General features: G+C 40.2%; 1 protein-coding gene across 1 annotated transcript; it reads left to right on the top strand.

Moving 5' to 3' along the window:
• Nucleotides 1-5,091: 5,091 nt before the first annotated feature.
• LOC145448401 (uncharacterized) lies at nt 5,092-16,045 on the top strand. Its single transcript, XM_080326782.1, has 7 exons — nt 5,092-5,847; nt 7,127-7,260; nt 8,261-8,470; nt 9,304-9,558; nt 9,621-9,756; nt 9,816-9,946; nt 14,437-16,045. Exons 2-7 carry the CDS (start codon nt 7,233-7,235, stop codon nt 14,634-14,636), a joined length of 960 nt encoding a protein of 319 aa, XP_080182908.1. The 5' UTR covers nt 5,092-5,847; nt 7,127-7,232; the 3' UTR covers nt 14,637-16,045.
• Nucleotides 16,046-19,697: the final 3,652 nt, after the last annotated feature.

A 19,697-nucleotide genomic window follows, 5' to 3' on the forward strand; every position in this document is an offset into this window, starting at 1 on the left:
ATTTAAACCGTCCAAGTGCAAATTGTTCAGAAAGTCGGTGGAGTATTTGGGTCATGTTATCACGTCAAACGGTGTTTTGTGCTGTGAAGAGAAAGTGAATGCGATCAAGGAGTGGCCTGTGCCTTGTAAATTGAAGGATTTGCAGGCATTCTTAGGCACTGCAAATTATTACCGACAGTTTGTGCCATTCTTTGCATCGGTGGCCAAACCTTTGCTGCGGCTCACTAAGAAAGGTGTGAACTTCAAATGGGATGAACAGTGTCAGATGGCGTTTGATCAATTGAAAACGAAACTGACCTCGGCTCCTATATTGGCGTTTCCTTTGGAGGATGGTGGTGCTTTTATATTGGATTCTGATTGTTCTGGTTTTGGTGCAGGAGCAGTGTTGTCACAGCTTCAGAGTGGCGAAGAAAAGGTGATTGCATATGCGAGTAAATCTCTTTCAAAGGAACAGTCCAATTGGTGCGCTACTTTCCGAGAGCTGTATGCTTGTAGATGGGCAGTTGAACATTTCAAGACTTATCTTTGGGGTCGAAAATTCATTCTGAGGGTTGATCATGCGGCGCTTAAATGGCTGATGAATTTTCGCGAACCGGAAGGCCTGGTAGCCCGTTGGATATCTTACTTGAATACGTATGATTTCACGGTCGAACATAGGCCTGGAAAGCTTCATGGCAATGCGGACGGCTTAAGTCGCAGACCTCGGCGACGTTGCAATCGTGAAGAGTGTGGCTCATGCGCCCCGTTTTTGCCTTCCGAAGGTGGGAAAATTGTATCTGCAATTGTGGCCGGTATTTCTGACGATGGGACTACCAATTGGTTGGGATCTTATACGTTATCTGACATCCGTCAAGGGCAATCAGAAGACCCGGAACTTTATGCTGTCATACAGTATAAAGAGAATCGTACGGATCGTCCCACATCGGAAGAATTGTTGTTTCAGCCGCATGTAGTGCGTCAGCTGTGTATGCAATGGTCTGTGTTGTCGCTGTGTAATGGAGTGCTGTATAGAAAGTATTCGAAGACAAAGCCTGGATGTCCCATAACGTATCAACTGGTAGTGCCAAGATCATGGCGCAGGGAACTCTTCAATCATCTTCATAGTCTTCGGACTGCAGGTCACCTTGGACGTGACAAGACTTACTGGAAGATGAGAGAACGCTACTACTGGCCCGGTATGAAACGCATGGTGGAGCACTGGGTGAAATTTTGCAAGACTTGTACGGCTACAAAGTCACCTCATGGTATTCACCAAGCTGCTTTGTGCAAGATGCTTTGTGCTGAACCTTTAGATAGAGTGTCGCTTGATTTTGTTGGGCCATTGCCTGAGACCGACGAGGGTTATTTGCACATGTTGGTGCTTACTGATTACTTTTCGAAATGGGTTGAAGTATATCCGATGCGTGTTAAATCTGCTCAAAATACTGCAGAAATTCTGGTGTCCCAATTTTTCACCAAATATGGGTGCCCACGAATAATTCATACTGACCAAGGGGGACAATTCGAAGGGGAACTTTTTCAGCACATGTGTTTGCTCTTTGATATTAAGAAGACACGTACCACCCCCTATCATCCCCGTTCGGATGGACTCTGTGAGCGTATGAACAGAACGCTGCAGCAAATGCTTACTAGTTTTGTTGATGATTCTCGGTCTGATTGGGCTGACCATTTGCCGTATATTTTGATGGCTTATCGCTCAACAGTTCATCATTCCACTGGTTATACCCCGAATCGCCTGTTTATGGGTCGTGAGATATCACTTCCTACAGATATCATGTATGGACACCCCCCCAATAATGACAGTGCGAAATGCTATGTGGATTATGTCAATTGGTTTCGTGATGCATGTTCAGATGCTTTTACTTTTGCTCGAGAACGTCTATCTAAGTCTGCAGTAAGGCAGAAACGTGCTTTTGATAGTGCTGTGAGACCGCTTGCTTTTGCTGTGGGTGACTATTGTTGGTATTTCTATCCTCCTAGAAAGAGGAAATTGTCCTCTGGATGGTCAGGACCCTATGTAATTGTTGAGCAAATTTCAGAGTGTGTTTACCGCATACAGAAAGTTGGAACTCAGAATTTTCGCAAGTCTCATGTTGATTACCTGATGCCTTATGATCGTGACGATGGTGAAAGTAGTGATGGTGATGTTTTTGAACCAGTAATGGCTGATGTTTCTGATCATGGTGATGAGATTTTTGATATTGTGAATGACCAGGACGTGCCTGAAACTGTCTACACTACAAGGTCGAAACGTTTTGTTAGGCGTCCTAGGTATTTGTTGGATTATGAGTCATGATTATTGTTTATTTGAATAATTGTTGTTAGTTTTTGGTTAGACGTGAGAGTGAATTTTTTATTATGTAATTCCCTCTATTTTGGGGGGGAGCAGTGTGACAGCCCACCCATTAGGGGTGTATGTGATGATATAGTTACTATTGTGAAGGTATACTGTTATTTCTAGGGCCGCCAAGTGTCTAGCAACGACTCCGTTGAATGGACACTTGGTGGACCCCATGACAATGCATGCTCCCTTCTTGTCTGAACTGGCTACCGTGAGGACGCAGAAATAAAGCTGTCTAAAAACTATTGTGAATCTCTCTACATCGACTATATTAGAAGGTCTTCCACAATGGACATGGCGCAATGTGCATGGCACAGTGTTTAATTCGATTATTCGATTCTTTTCAATGGGAAAATATCATAGTGCACCAATATCAAACGTCAAACCATTATAGCCATTTGGTACAAATCGAATTTTTAATTGGTCAGGCAGTGATCTCCGCCCATATTGCTGTTACTACAGTAACAGTTGAATAATAATCGCTAAGTTAAAGATTGAATTGAGCTGTATGGCTTAATGTTAACGAGTACAGTGCCAGTGTTAAAACGCTGCATCAGAATTTTCATACCGTACACAGCAATGACATAGTGAAGTGCGTTCTGGTGCAACTATGATGTTTTCGACAATAGACAGGTGTTCATTATGACGCCACAAGCCGACCGGCCACACCTATGTCTTCGTTGCTGCATCCGATGTTACTGACGGCTGGCAGACTCGAGATTACTATAGATAGCTAACCTACGGGTAAATGAATAATCTATATAGACCAGGGGTGGCCAACCTCCTCGGCTAAAGGGCCACATGAAATTGACGAACGAGTGCGCTGCCACTATGTGCGCCAGGCGCGTAAAATTTTCAAAGTTAATATTATTATTGCTTTGGTACATTGCGGGTCGACTGTATACCGCCCGCTGGACTCAGTTTGCAAGGACAGGACTATTCGGCATCTGGACATATCGATATCGAAGATTTCCGCTAGTATACGACACTCATTTTGTGCCTACATTTCCTCGTCGACGATCTTTCTGCGAGCGCAAACGCGACAAGACTTTCTCTCGTAATTGCGAATATAGTTAGACTCAATCGACTAAATCAGGCATTTTTTCATTTTCAGGACGGGTAGGCTACAAAGCAAGAAATCGTGTGACAATTAAACACGTCAAGCGTGAAGAAAAATTTTACTACTCTTCTGGTTTATTGTAATGTACGACGATTTACTTGAAATGTTACTGGACCCTGGATCTGCCAATGCGTCAGAAATGATATTTTAGTCATCAACATCCCAAGTGTCGCGGCCATGCAGACTAATCATATATTTGGTTGGCCTTGCAAGTTCACAATCTGAGCAATTCAATTTCGATAATATAACAGGATTTCGATAATATAATGGGGAATTAGCTCTCGGGCATATGGCCCGCAGGCCGCGGGTTGCCCACCCCAGATATACACAGGCACTTTCGATAGTTTTCAGAGCCGGAGTCGGAGCAGTGGTAATAATGCGGCTCCGGAGCTGGAGCCGGAGCTAGTGTATGATAGAAGAAAGCTCCGGAGCCGGAGCTGGAGCAATGCAAATTTACGGGTGTATCTTAGATCCTTGTGTCGAACAAATGATTAAGAAAGACTGCAAGTCCTAGTCCTTGAATACTTGACTAAGTGCATGCAGACTAGACATATGCTATATGACTACTTCCTAAATTTCGTTTATGACCAATGATTGTTAGTAGTGAGAGTGTCTGTGCTTGATCAGTATAGTGTGTGATGAGAAAATTAGTAAGATGCATCTCTGTATTATAGTTGCTGACTCATACACAAGAGCAACACTTCGATTGTTTTATTTACATTTTAATTATACAGTATGGGATGTATGTCGTGTTCGAAGGATTCATACATATTAGGTTATTAGAGAGTCCATGTTATGAAAACTGATAAAATATGAAACAATGAAGGAAATTTACATAGGCAATCTTTCATGCATGGTGAATAATTTGAGCTGTGCCACAGTGAAACAATTTTGCATGCCATCATTAATCATATGTTTGCATATGTTTAATAGTTATGTGATAGTCATTTAACCGTCACTGTGGCATATAATTTTCGAAGTACATTGGTAATACTGTTGGAGTCGGGGTTGGAGTCGGAGTCGGAGTAGGAGTCGGTATTTTTAAAGACGACTCAGGAGTCGGAGTCGGTCCATTGAAAATGTGTGGAGTCGGAGTCGGATTTGGAGTCGGTGCTAAAATTTACCGACTCCGCGGCACTGGACTGCTTAGCCTATATATTCGTCCGTATACAAGGCCTACGGTAGCACCGCAGTCGACACCTCCAAACCATTGTTCATTGAAGCATGAGTTAAATATATGATATTCAGCTTCCGCATGACCTAATGTTCATCTTGGTGACAATAAATTGCGATGCCAATGAGGAAATCTTCTGAGACTGGACATAAAAGTGCTTTCTCACACACCGAATGTGCGTAGCTTGTGGATAATCGAGTGCTTCGTTAACAGAATCTCTAAGTTTACAGAACGCAGCTTTGTAGAGGGAAAATGCTTATGAAATTTACTCCGTTTCCACTATTACGCATCAATTCTTCCCATAGAGCAGTGTTGTCAGCATAAAGTTCATCTTCCGCAACGTCACACGAAAAGCCATTTGTAGAGATGCAGGCGTTGCAGAATTCGTGATCGTACACTGCTGAGTGTTGGAGATCGGCTGTTTTGTAAATGAGTACGGCCCATCTGTGATAGCAGCATGCAGAGCAAAATGAACAATGCACATTTCCAGAAGTGAAGCCCTTCTGGCGTGTCGCCGTGAATCATGCTGCGATGACAAAATGCGTTAGGTCATGAAACGCATGGTTTGGGCAGGGACGTGAGTCAGGATGATGGACGAATTCCGTATTGTTTTGTCAAAAGTTTATGCCGATTGCATGTACTATGTAAGCAACCCTGGATACATTAACAGTGCAGAATGAGGTAGAATAGGGAAAAGTTCGTTAACCGTAGCTATACAATATACATACAGGCCTAGACGAAATTAGCGAACGGGCTGCTGCATGAAGTAACCTAATTCTTAACACAGCTACCTAGTATTTCGCATCAGTGGATTAAACAGCAGTTATTTTCAATTGATCTGTTCTGTTATTGACTACGCGCTAAAACTGAGGAGCTTCGATAGCATATAGGTGTCGGTGGACAGTATTTGAGGCAATTGCATGGATGCAATGCAACACATAACATCAGAAAATGCAGCAATGGTTCGCAGATTTGTGGAAAGATTCTTCAACGGAACTATACTGTTCCATTCTAAAGATAAGATCACATATTTGCGCAGTTAAGCAACTTTCTATATGAAGACGGCCATTTGTGTTAATGAGACATTGCTGCAACACTATGAGGAGGAATCGCCAGCTATTAGTCCTCTAAAATTGGCGTTGTTGTGAAGCTCGAGATTAGTCTCTGATATGCGATGCGATAGCTGGCTAATACAGAATCATGATATAAAAGGTTAGTATAGTATTTTACAGTGCACAACTGCACATCTTTGTGACATAAATATTGCACCATTGAGATCTATCCACTGTACTGTAGCGCTTTGGTCATAAAAGATAATTGATGTTAGAACTGAAATACATTATAACATAAAAACGGTCAGTCTATTCATCAATCGATAACTATTTGAACATTGAACGACCATGGATGTGGACGTATAACGCTTGACTGGTTTGAGTTTGGAAATACAAGACGGGCTAATTCGGTCTCAGTCTTTGGATTTTGAACACCACAGCAGCATCACGATTGTATAGCATCACGTCGGAATCGTGCGTTTGCATTCGATTGATAACGTTTTGCCATCTGTTTCCGCCTAGTCTACACGCACGCGTGGACACAATATAGACACCAATGCTCAGCATATCATCGACACACTGGAACAATACGTTACACCACCGGCTTGTATCTCACATGACTTGGGATAAATTAGTTCATTATCACTAAGGCTATTTTTTTTGACATGTCAAAAAAAGTCAAAATTTTGTCAAAATTTTGGCGTTAGGTCAAAAAATGTCAAAATTGTTTACAAAGTTAAAACTTTTTGCAACCCGCATTTCGTTTGTATCGTAGATTTTGTACTGTAGGTGAACTTATCATTTGACATTTTACAGCTTGTAGCCTACTTTATGAGCCTATACCGTTCTAGCCAGAATGAAGCAACACTGTTTGTCACCAGCAGTGTACGCACAACTTCATTGTGGTCAGCAACCAACTGATACTGTTAAACGTTCTTTCTCCATTCTTAGCAAGCTACTTAGTAAGGACATACACTGTACCCGAGAATGTAGGAAAGTATCTTTCGTTGTACTACAATTCTTTTTAAATATTTCTACCAAAATGCGTAACGTACCTACTGGAATTCTTCATAGGGCCAAATGTCGTTAAAATAAAGTTTCTTCGTGTAAATATTTGTAATTTGAATCAAAAAAAAGTTTTTTTTCAGGCCAAACTACTTCGGAAGGACAGACAGTTTCAACCGGGAATCAATATATGTAGTACAATTCTAACATTATGTGGGAAAACACCTAATTTGCATACCTTAGGTCAAATTTGGTCTAAATTAAGATGTTTAAGGTAAAATAATATCAAAATCTTGATTTTTTAGATCAAAATTTTCCATTCTTCAGGTCAAAAAAATCGCCCTAATAACCACACATAGCTCAACCGCATAACTCTATACACACACATATATATATACATATATATCAGTGTAAATTTCTATTTTATACTTTAGATGTGCATGATCATTTATCAAAACGTATACAATACCTGCATTCGCTGAGTTCAGGCCAAGTATATAACATACAAAAAATTGACTCTATTGGCGCCGCACGACGAAGATGATATTCAATGTCATTTTGTTAACAGGTGATTAAAACCGGCTCATTTTCCTTGCTCTATCATTTACCCTGTAAGCCTACTTTTATCGATCTAAGCCGCGAAAAAGTTCGACAATGAACTGCCTCATTTATTTTATATATGATTTCAGCTGTGGTACGTTTAAATACCTTTTCCGACAAGTAAATACAAACTGATGAACGTGTTGAAGACATCCATCGTGGATCTTAGCATGATATTCTTGTCATAGGCAATAATTAGGTGATGGTTTGATGGACAGTGGACAAGTGTACGTGCTATTTGTCTAATCGGAATATAAATTTAGATTTTTCCGTTTCTGGTAGTAGCACAGGCGTTTTGTGAATCATATTATATCCGTGGTATTATACGTTTCATAGTTGAAATGAGAAAAGTAGTAGAGACGAGTTGATGTATCGTACTTTATGGCGAATCGTGACTCCCCAATAGAATAGATAGGCTTGTTACGTTTTCTATTTGGTAATGTTATTGGCGAGAATAACGGATGTGCGCCGTATATACTATCAATTCGCAGGATATATCGTTCGCTCGCACGTCACCGTAAATTACAACTGGGATTAAAACATACTTAACAAGTATAGAGGGACAAAAAACGCACAACTGTGCTCAAATAGAGCGCGATCTTTTTACTTTATTTTGAGATAACCACCCTTGCAAGAGGGAATTAGATGGACTATACTAAATCTTACGTGAACAATTGAACATTTACTTATCTCCATAGTTGGGGTGGCGCTTTACAAAATTAGCTTCATTTGACTGGTTTGATGGATTGCTTATACCTATAATGCAGGATAGTAATATTTGATTTATGGTCGGTGTTTTTTCAACCCTTTTGTCGGTTCAAACTTGAGTAGCATAGCATTATATGCGTTTGCCTCCGGATGCCGTCAATTTCCTATGTTCCTCGGCCTGTACTTGATCATGTATGATTTTATGTGTGTGAGTTCTTCTGCACTTTCATTCTGGCATTGAATCTTCCATATATCTCTAGTTTTTACGAGCATCGACGCGTATTGCGATATCCCACACGTAACGGAAAGCAAAAGCGGATCTATCGGCTTCGAAAAAGAAGACCAAGAACTTACTAGAGAGCAAAATTGCTTCTGGACACTCAGCCGATTTCCAAATCACGTGTTATACATGCGTATTTTCAAATACGATTTCCGTAATGGAAGCGAGTGCGTCGCAACGGTTATATTAAGTAAGAGTCTATGTACGAATCAAATATTACGTTTCAATTATTTACATATCTGCTATGGTCCACATATTTTGACCTATGTTCTTGTTCACTTATTAGCTCTGGCTATTGTCTATAAATGTACCCTTCATGTCCATTGTACTCAGAATGGAGATATGGTGGGGGACATGTGGTCAAAGTAGTCAGCAATATAGCTACCCAAGTAGAAGTAGAGGTAGTACGGTAAATTTCGACTCAATTACAAGCAGCAGTAGCGACTTCCAAAGCATTCCAGAACTACTGCAAGTACAAATAGAAAGTGAGAGGTCTCACAAGTAACTTTTGTCGAAGCGTCGCATACTTTTAGTATAATAAAACGGAATTGGCTACTTTCGACTTGAAAGATGTATCATACATAACAGCTAACACAAAATGACTAATGACAACGCGAATAGATACCTCTTTCGGAATGATATTCACTTCCCATGATACGGGAGTTATTTTGTTCGGTTGTCATGACAATTTAAATTGCAAAAGTGATGAAAACCAATCCAAAAATTATTTTTACTTTGCAACACCAAAAGTGACCTAAAATAAATAGTTTACTTTAAAGGCCGTTAAATAGAAGTGGAAGTAGTCTAAAGGCAAAGCCACTTGAGTAATTAATTCAAGTAGGCAAGACTTACTTTAGTACTGCAAAAAAAAAAGAAGTACTTCGCTACTGACCACCTCTACATATAGATTCTAGCGAAGGTCAATCAAAAGAGAGGGCATAATTGCGATCCTTTGCCTATGCGCGTAGCATGACTATGACTATATGTATATATGCTCATCGAACGTGTGAGTTTCCTTCGCAGATGGAAAGGAGAAGCCTTGCAATATGAGACAACAATGCTACATATTCACGATGAACAATAACATTATCGATTTGGATGCGATTACTAAACAGAGCCATGACTTCGAAGACCATCCTTGTACATACTGGAAAGTGAAACAGGAGGAATTCCAAAATATCAGCATCGAGACCGTTGGGAACGGAAATAACGACTTCAATTTCCGAGTATTCTACATTTTCATATCCGCGACCCCGAAGACCGTGAGAGAACATAGTAGTATGACACAAACGTGTTTCCGAATAGTGAATATACGCCACTTATCTCGCTATTGATTTTAGATGTCACCGATATTCCCAAAGACGAAACCTGGCTTACAAATGCCGGAGACAGCAGCAAGGAATTCGCTGTCGCATTTGGAGTAACTTTCGTATTGCTGTGTTTGGCGGTGATCATTATAATTGGATGTTTCGTCATGTATGTTTCGTCGAAGAGGTGGGTATTAGGTGGATAATGTCGTCTTTGCACTCAAATAGAAACAGGCGAATCTCCGGAACACGACAACCGAGGACCAGAGGTAGCTTCTATCAAACGGACTCAGTTGATGGTGAAGCTGATCTTTCCCCAGTCGCCAGTCCAGTCTTAGAGCGGAAATTAGACAAATCAGGTAAGGCGTACGTTGTTATTTGTGAGCAGAGAAACGACATTGATGAACATTTGAGATATTGACTGGTAAATTTCCTAGCAATGCCCTTCCCTAAATTTACAGGTGTGTCTAGCTCATCGGTCGTTTGCACTCGTGCTCTAACTAAACAGAGCTACGACAGAAATGTAGACACTTTGCGTATGCACCATCATTCTACTTCAGGTCAAAAGGAACCCCTCCCCGATCTTGTTTAACCCGTCATCTACAAATCCGTGGTCGAATGGTGATGGGCTCACGGGGTTGTTTGCTTAAACTGAAGCAATTTTGACCGGGGTGCATATGATTGTATGGTATTGTATGGTATTGTCAGAACATGAACTCACGAAGTACCTTCTATAGCGGTGGTTCTCAACCGCCGGCCCGCGTCGACACTTTAGAATTTTATACCTTAATTGCAAAGTGCAAGATGTTAGAGACTTGTCTATTGAAACAGAATCAAAAAATCAAGTTATAAACAGATTTAGAACTTCACCAATTCTGTAATTTACCGCATCGTGAGGCAACATTTGCCGACGACATGCGGGCGACAATTTCGAGCTGACTCCCTAAACCGCGCAATTTCCATGATCACCCGTTTTTGATGCATTAATTGTCGTGGTGGCCGGTAGGGCTGGGCGGGCAAAATCGAATAACTTGGTGATTCGAATCTGAATCGAGTATCAGCTTCGAGTTGATTCTAATAATTGAGTATCCCGGGTTATTAGGTCATAGGAGTTTGAAAGACATGGGAAGTTCAAATATGTACTTTATGCGACCAAAAGCAGTATAATGCTAGTTCTACATCATATTATGTATTATTTGGTATTATTTTGAGTATGCATATTTCAATGCATCTTGTGACGATGCTGTGAGTTAAACACGACTTCACATATTTTCATTTTCATTAACGTGCGTATAGCTTTGTACTACATGTTTAGCATGCTGTGATACGACCAATCGAGGTTTCAAGGTCGAAACTATAATTTTCCGTTTGTAAATTAAGTCTCAGTTGCAAGAAGCGTATCGTTTCATTATAGATAACTAACCTACGGATAGATGCGCATCACGTGATTCACGGTCGAGTGATGCTACCGTCGCAGATTTGACGTCGCTTCATAGCGCGAAACGGCAACGTAATTGCTAACCCCATAAATGACGACCCGAGCGCTCGAATTTAATAAATTTGATCTTATATGAAAGCTACAGTGGCGCTGATTCTGATGATATACATCAAAATCTGATCAGGGTAATGGAACCCCCTCGAAATACCCCTCAAAATCTGAAAATCGGCAATGTTCTGAACAATCGCAACCACGCAAGGACCATTGTTATGGTCATTGTGCTGCGTCGTTGCGATTGTTTTAGAACAATGCCGATTTTCAGACTTTAAAGGCTATTTCGGGGTGGTTACATTGCTTTGATGAAAATTTAATGTATATTATCAGAATCAGCGCGACTGTAGCTTTCGAATAATATCAACGTTAATAAATTTGAGCGCTCTGGTCGTCATCTATGGGGTTAGCAATTGCGTTGCCGTTTCATGCTATGAAGCGACCTCAAATCTGCGACTGTAGCATCACTCGACCGTGAATCACGTGATGCGCATCTATCCGTAGGTTAGTTATCTATAGTGTCATTACTCGAAAAAATCCTCTCTCACTATACTCGACTCGAATAATTAGAATTACCACTCGATTCAGATTCCGGGACTCGAACCATTATGCCCAGCCCTAGTGGTCGGGTGTGGCTGTCATCAGGTGTTTTCGTACGGTGCTTTGTATTTGCAGTAGTGGTGGTAGTGGGACATGGCCAAGATAGCGCGACAAGGTGTTTGGTCTGACTCTGAAACACTCAATTTCTCGATACTATCGAAGAGAAGAATATTATTGGAGTTGGCATATAGTCGTTTTATCCACAGCCGTCGGCGCGGAATAATGTAATCGAGTCTCGAAGGTAGCAAGTTTATCTGGGGATGGCAATTTTACCCCGACTCTGAAGGCACACTCGCTACCGTAAAATTACATGAATACCATCATGAACATATTCAATTACGATGAAATCCTCAAAATTTTGCTCTCTATAGTGCCATACAGGAAAAGGGACGGTTGCATACTGTACATGGTGAATTGATTTCAATTTTTGAAGGTCCGCCGGTCCGCAAGATATTTTTTGAAATTTTACCTGTCCGCGAGCTAAAAAAAGGTTGAAAACCACTGTTCTAGATAAGATAAATGTGATTATTTAGTGATATCGAACCGTATTTCTGGAATTTAGCCGATACGGATAGAACCATTTGATATCTCTAATATGGTGGAGCAGGCACAGCTTTATATATACATTTCCATTTTTGGACATTGGTGACATATTACATGCTTAGGATAGAAATTTAACTGAGATTGGGTAACTTTCGCCTATAGGAGTCGCGTTATAAAACCTATATCGCTCCCTAGGATAACCAAGGCCACTTACCATTCCATAAAATCCACTAAGGACTAAGGGTTCAAAATGTTGTTTTACTCCCAGTATCCACCTGTGAACTATTTGGTGGACAGTGCACAGTAGGGTTATGACTTGAAAAAAATTGCCTGTAGCAGGAAATAATGAGCATTTTGGTATCAATTAATAAAATTATAATCATTTTATTCAAATCGAAAAAACGTTCCGCACAAAATAACTTCAATTTTCAGATCTGGTCCAAATATAGAAAAAATTTACAATTCAAAGGTATTCTTTGCCACAAATTTAATCTTCAATATATGTCCTTTTGCACTTCTGGTAAAGTTCATCCATCAATTAGACTTCCCTTTCTGTTAATTATGTTAGTACCAGGGACACCTACAACGGACATATCCGACTTACAGTGGAGTTTTAAGGCACTTTATAGCTGCATGATATTCGAGCACAAAGATAGCAGCAAATAATCTTACGTATATTCTAGCTAGAGCCACACCGATATTAGATTTCGGATTGATACCGATAAAACCGATATTTCACACCTTGATCGATAACGCCAATACATTCAGCCGATATTCAAAAGAAGTTGGATATACATAACCACATTTCCAAAGATTCAGAGCATTTATTTGAACATCTTTACAGCCGTTGTTATACTTGAACATGAAAGAAACTAGCAAAGCTTCATCTGGACACCTGTAAAGTGTGAGCTAGATGAAATATATCAACATTCTTAGTCTAGCGGTCAAAGATGGTAGTTTTCTGACGTCCTACCGCCATGTTTTGACGTCACGAAAATTCCGATAATTTTTCAGCTTCAATGGCCGATACCGATAATTCTTTCAAAGTGTTATACCGTCTCGATATTATCGGCGAACCGATAATCGGGCGGGATCTAGTATATTCCATCTTTAGACATCTGGTTAAAATACCAGGTTTCTTGACACTTATTTGCAATGAATAAGCATGATATCTCCAGAGTTACTCTCCATCTGGGGATTTGGAAGTACGCAATCATGGCCCTTGATCTCCATCTCGCATTGCGTAGAAATGGAAGTTTGTGCCATTTGATTAGTGGTTATCTACTATTTTCTTTGGAAGAGCGGCATGCTCTGCACAGCCCATAGATAAATTTAAAATAACTCCTCCATCCTTGTTTTTTTGATATTTTCATCTGAAATTCTGGCTTGGTGGATTGTACCAAGTTTTCGTAGTGTTTTACCACGTCATCTCCAAATTTGTAGCCGAGAGTTGGATTTATTGAAGACGTTGGATTGAAGAACTCTGATATATGCTTTAAAATCGATAATATGATGTTGGCAACCAATATATTGTGGTTTATGAAAACCCTTCCTCATCATTGCATTTCGCAGTTTCACAACAACGCCATTCCGCCGTCCAGTATAAACAGAAGCTGCGTCACATATGATATGACGTTTCCAAATTTTCCTATGCATCATATTCCTCTAATCAGTTTTCTAGACCGCTGAACATATCTTGAGTTGTTGACTTTTCGCCTTTTTGAACACCCAGTTTGATTTGTGTCAGACAAATTGAAATTATACGATATATACAGTCTGCATCTAAAATCGAAATTAATAATTATTTATTAATTATTTAATTTCGACTGTAAACAAGAACAGGATAGGATTAATTCAATCTGGGAAATAACAATTTACCAAAATACTATTTTAAATCTTCGCAATTGGAGTTGTGTCAGTTATATAGTCTGTATTTACAAAAGAAAGCCTGTCCTTTTTATACAGTGAAAACTTGAAAATTTTTGTGCGGGAGGTTTTTGTTCAAACAGTCTTAGTTTTTGTGAATTTTGAAATCAGGACACAAAAGCTCATGATTTGTGACTACAGGACACACAAAATTTTGATTTTTTTTCAAGTCATAACCCTAGTGCACTGTGTGCATGCGCACCTACATTAAGAGCAATGTTCATCATTTGAACCTAACTTAACTATATAACGATAGCATCAAAATAACATCTATAAAACTTTCATATCCAGAACTGACACGGTTCAGTAGGCTGAAAAAGAAGAATACTCGCGGAAAAGACAATAGCAACTTCATTCATTTCACGTTAACTCGCGACGGAAATGAAACACCGCAAAGGTCAAACAGTCTCCCTGACGTTGCCCGCTTTGCAGTTGGTAATCCAAGCGGAGGCGAAGCACCTGCCAGGTCACGAGGAGCAGAAGTGGAATAATTCTCGTTGTTCACTTTGCAGCACCACTCGATGCAATATTCTAGCAATTCGGCTTTTTACTTATAGATTTTGCGCCTGCTTCACAGGATTTTTCGTCATTTACTTGCTCCTGGGGTTGCGTCTAAAACAAAAATACCTTTAAAACAAATACGTTCAAAACATAGCCCTTGCAAAATCACTGCCCTCTTTAAGGTAATTGAACACATTTTATCTAAACGACTCAGATAAGTAGTAAGGTATTCATCAATGGACATTTCTTTTGATATCTCTTTAGGTCAGACTTGTACAAACTACCGTCTACTATAGCTATTGTTTTTTTTTTTTAGTAGTTCTAGTTTTAGTTGCGCAGTAAAAATATTAGTTGCCAAATAACTGGAAAACTCGTTGCGTCGTTTGGCGCGAATCGTGACACCGGTATTCTGTTGCGTGATATTCATGCGGCCGTCGGTAACTAGAAGGGCTCACTACTAACACTACTGACAGTGATCGAGTTGGTTGTATTTTAGTTGGTTAGATCATCATTGGTTTATTAGCTATTTTTATCAGTTCAATACACCACAAAAATGCGATACAATGAAACGATAGAAAGGTGTCGAAGCGACTTGAAGTCTAGTCTATGGAATCAGACACCCACCTTCGCCTAGGCGATGTAAAGAGAAGGCATGCACACTGGATGAAAAGTAAAGAAGATAGTATAGAAAAATTAAAGCGACAAGAAATGGGGCGGCATGTCATGGAAAGCGAGATCGATAGGTCAGTTGTGGTCCGGTAATATTGAGGATGAACTTCTGATGCTAGATAGTTCTAGTTCTAGGTCTATTTGCGCAATTTGGAAAACCCAGTTGTGCAAGTCTGCTTGAGGTTCACCGATTGACAAGAGCAAAATAATCGACTACAAAGCTTGATTGTAGTATGTTTTATTTCATTTTCCAACAGCTTTCAACAGATAAAACGTGGCGCAATCAACGAATCCATCATAATGAAATTTGATTTGGTGTCACCATGGCGTCACGAATCTTCAATTTTGACGGCACGGTTAATTGACATTATTTTATGGTTATTTGGGAATTATAATTGAAAGGTCAATATGTATTTTGTGACGAAAAAGGGTCCCGACCCCTGTCGTGCAGCACCATTTTACGGTTTACGGTCGTCATCATCGGAGCATGCATTCGATTCAAGTGATAGAAAAGCAGCGTGCCAACTGTTGAAAGCAACGACGATGTCGAGGGTTCCAATCATTCTATATTGTATATGTAAACTATTCTAGTGTAAATCGTCCTAATGTTCATACTATTTTGACTATGCTAATTACTATTTATACAATTATGACATAATTGTACAACTTTTCGAATAAAATTATATGGTATTTGTTTAAAATATTGTTTAAAACAAAGTGTGCAACCCTACTTATGCGTATACCTGTCACTCAGTTGAATTTTGGGTCTAATAGCCAGACTTGGACAACTAGAAAATTTCCAGTTTTTCCGAATTAGATTAGAATTAGAATTACTGATTTCGCGAAAACTTGCAAATTGACTGAAGTTGTGAATGGGAAATAAATACCGGAAAAATCATTTCATATCAAATCACAGTGAATTCCCATAACCATGAGAATGGTTAACGTCGGTACAACAAGCTTGGCTCATTTTGTATTATACCAGGGTCACCACAATCTCGGCCGGCGATCTGATTTGAGATTATGGAAGAACGTTAAATAAAGCATTTTCACTTTCAAATTATTGTTGTTGTTTCAAAATAAGCTATTCGCCTGTGCCCAACAACACTATTCCTCACTAACTGAAACGGCTTCGGCAATGGCAACAGCATTTCATCGATGGAGAGTCAGCTGACATCAGCAAACGTATTGCCTTGACGTGCAATGTTCCAGACCTGCCAAGACCAAGACACTTAGAAAACGGCATAGGACCTCTCCGCAAGACCGCAAGGCACACAATCGTGTGCCGATTGAACTGCTCAGAGGCGCCATGAGAGAACGTGATAAACAAGGTGGTCGTACAGCAAAAATTAGGGAATCTAAATTCTGAGCATGGCATAATCGGTGGTTCTAATATTTTTATCCGCTAAAGTAACAAAATTTGCAATGTGATGTGATGAACAGATAGGATAATACTGAAACGACCAATACTGTCTCTCAATCTGGTATCATCTCAACCGGATGCCCGATTTAGCGGTGTTCGATCTTGATTTGTCGTGATTTATGCCAAAGGTTCTTAACCATGCCGCCAGCACTCCTGGGGGCGATTTGGATTTCAAAGGGGGCGGAAACACTCATAGAGCGATATGGGGGTCGCCGAATAAAAATAGCGTAACAGTACGGATGGTGTTTAGTTTGTTTGTTTTGTGGTATTCATGGTGTTTGTCGACTACTATGGTCATTTACACCAGGCCGAGATTCTTCATTATTTTCCGTAACTGCCGACTAATAGCACGGCCCACCTCTAGGCTTTTTGTAAGACATCGCTTACGCGGATGAAGTGGCGAGGAGGAGCTTGGGTAAACCTCCAACACTTAGATATCGGAATTATGAAGTCGACCTCGGTCGGACTCGAACCCGCACCCATTGGTGTTATTAGTTGTCATAAGGATACAAAGTTATTTATTCTATAAGCCTATAGCCTTGAGATCTCGTTGCAAAATTCATTCATTCCTAACAAAATTCATCAATTATTATCCAAAATTATCGTGAAAAATTTTTGCGCGAAATATACCGACGATTAATTTAGTGTTTCCACGAATAAGGCAATCGTATATACGCTTCATACGCGTACTTTTAGATGTGAAGATCTCTCTTAACACAGTTCGATCACACTACTTCTACATAGTAGTTTTCCCGACAAAATGTTTTGAACTAGGTGTTATATATTTCAGCACACTGCGTCTTGAAATCTAGAAGAGTGGTAAATTTTCAGTAATGCAGTCAAATTGTTATTCCTATATGCAATACGTGGAGTCTAAGTCAGATTACAGAATTGCAGTAGATGAAGAATTGGATGAATTATTATTATTATTATTGTAAGTAAAGAATCGTGATGGTGGCGCTTATCAGGGCACAGGTGTTGTGCACCACTTCTATACTTGTTTTTACAATGAATTTGCATTATCCAAATATATACAGCATCACTCAGTTCTATTGGTATACCAACATGCACATTGCACATTCAGTATATGGAGCTAGCCGACAATATACAAACACGACATCAACACATTTGGTTATACAAATAATGAATATACAACATGTATTAGCTATACTATATAAATCGTCCCGAAGATATCACGAACTGTACAACATTATGCAATATCGCTGGATCTGTTAAAACATCTTTCCAACTCCCAATTTATTCGGCTCACTCGCGCATCATGATGTAGTTGTCTCCTTTGATGTTGCTATCTCACACAATGTAACAAAAAGTGCTCTACAGATTCTTCTGCATTGCATTGCTGACATAGTGGAGTCTCAGAACAACGGATCTTATGCAGATGTTGATTCAGTCTGCAATCGCCGCTTCTTAATCTCGGTAGAATTACGTATCTTCGCCGTGTTCCAATTTGAACTATATCGTCGGTAATTGATGGTCGCAGATTCTTATACGCTCTTCCGGTCTCGGTGCTTTGGTATATCTGATCCCATTCACATCTACAATGGTTTCTCAAGACGGACAGTGCATCACGCAGATGTAATACATGATTGTTCCCTTCATCCCTTCTTGAAGCAGCGTCTTTGGCTAATTGATCGGCGATTTCGTTGCCACGAATACCAGCATGCGCAGGTATCCAGATGAACGTGATTGATTTATTGTTATATTGAAGTTCTGCAATATATTCTAATATATCGTTCACAACGTAGTCTGGCTTGATCGGGTATGTCTCTGGGCCTTTGTCCGATGTCCGGTTAGCGACTTACGGGAGGTGAATCTCAAATAAATCTCGAACACTTCCCAACGTGCTGCTGCCAAAAATCAAACTGGGGCCTCAACTATCAATGGCGTTGGAACGCCAACTCAACTACATACGGTGGCATTTTACAAGTTGTTTACCTCTTTACTGGTCGTCGCCATCAGAACCTCGGGCCAAACGATGACATGATGTAATTAGATTATCGCTTTTCTTTTCTTAATAATCGTCTTGCTAAATCTAACACTCAGCGTATTGATAATATTGCTAATTGTGCTTCCTGGTACGCCAATTTATTGCGCGACTCACTTTTGTTTAAGACTTTTTGTATAGCACCACTTACGCAGGTTGAATGGCGCGCGGAGTCGAGATCATCCTTCAACACTTGGGAAAAGAATCTTGGAGTCGATCTCGGTCGTACTGGGACCCTCACCCCGTTGATATTACAGCGGTGTGACGTATTACTACGCTATCTCGCCACCCAGGGTACTCGAAATGCTAGGGTGCAACGAACTATATCTTTCCCTTTCACAGGGTGCCGTGAGGTCAAAAAGGTTGAGAACCACTGATTAGGCCAGGGGTGGGCAAACTTTTGAGCTCGCGGGCCGCATTAGACATCTGAATCCATTAGCGGGCCACACTATATAAAATTGGGACTATACACCCAAACGCAGTAGTGGCGTTTGATTATATCATATAGCGATGACATGTAGATAATATATATGCTTATTCAATGCAAACCCAACATTACTTTGATGATATCGGTCTGTCGCGCCAGAAATTAAACATAAAAGTAATATAAGAAGTATATACCCTAGAATCGTATGTAAATCGCGCGGAGCGCGAAATTTTTTTTTAGTTGAGTTCAGCTGCACACCCCTTCAGACGCTTTCACGACCCCAAGGAGGGTGCGCCCCTCCGTTTGACAAGCACTCTCTTAAAATTATTATGGTTAAATATACTAAAAAAAGGTTAATCATGTCCCTGCATTAATTCGATTTTTAGTATCAATATTTTTGATAAGTTTCTTTAGACTCTCGCGGGCCACACAGAACGGTGTTGAGGGCCGCATGCGGCCCGCGGGCCGTAGTTTGCCCACCCCTGGATTAGGCCATACTAAATCAGAAAATAATAGTTTCAACTCGT

This window comes from Botryllus schlosseri, chromosome 10 (genome assembly GCF_051294905.1).
Source record: "Botryllus schlosseri isolate E-star chromosome 10, Bs_hap1, whole genome shotgun sequence".
Classification (NCBI taxonomy): Eukaryota; Metazoa; Chordata; class Ascidiacea; order Stolidobranchia; family Styelidae; genus Botryllus; species Botryllus schlosseri.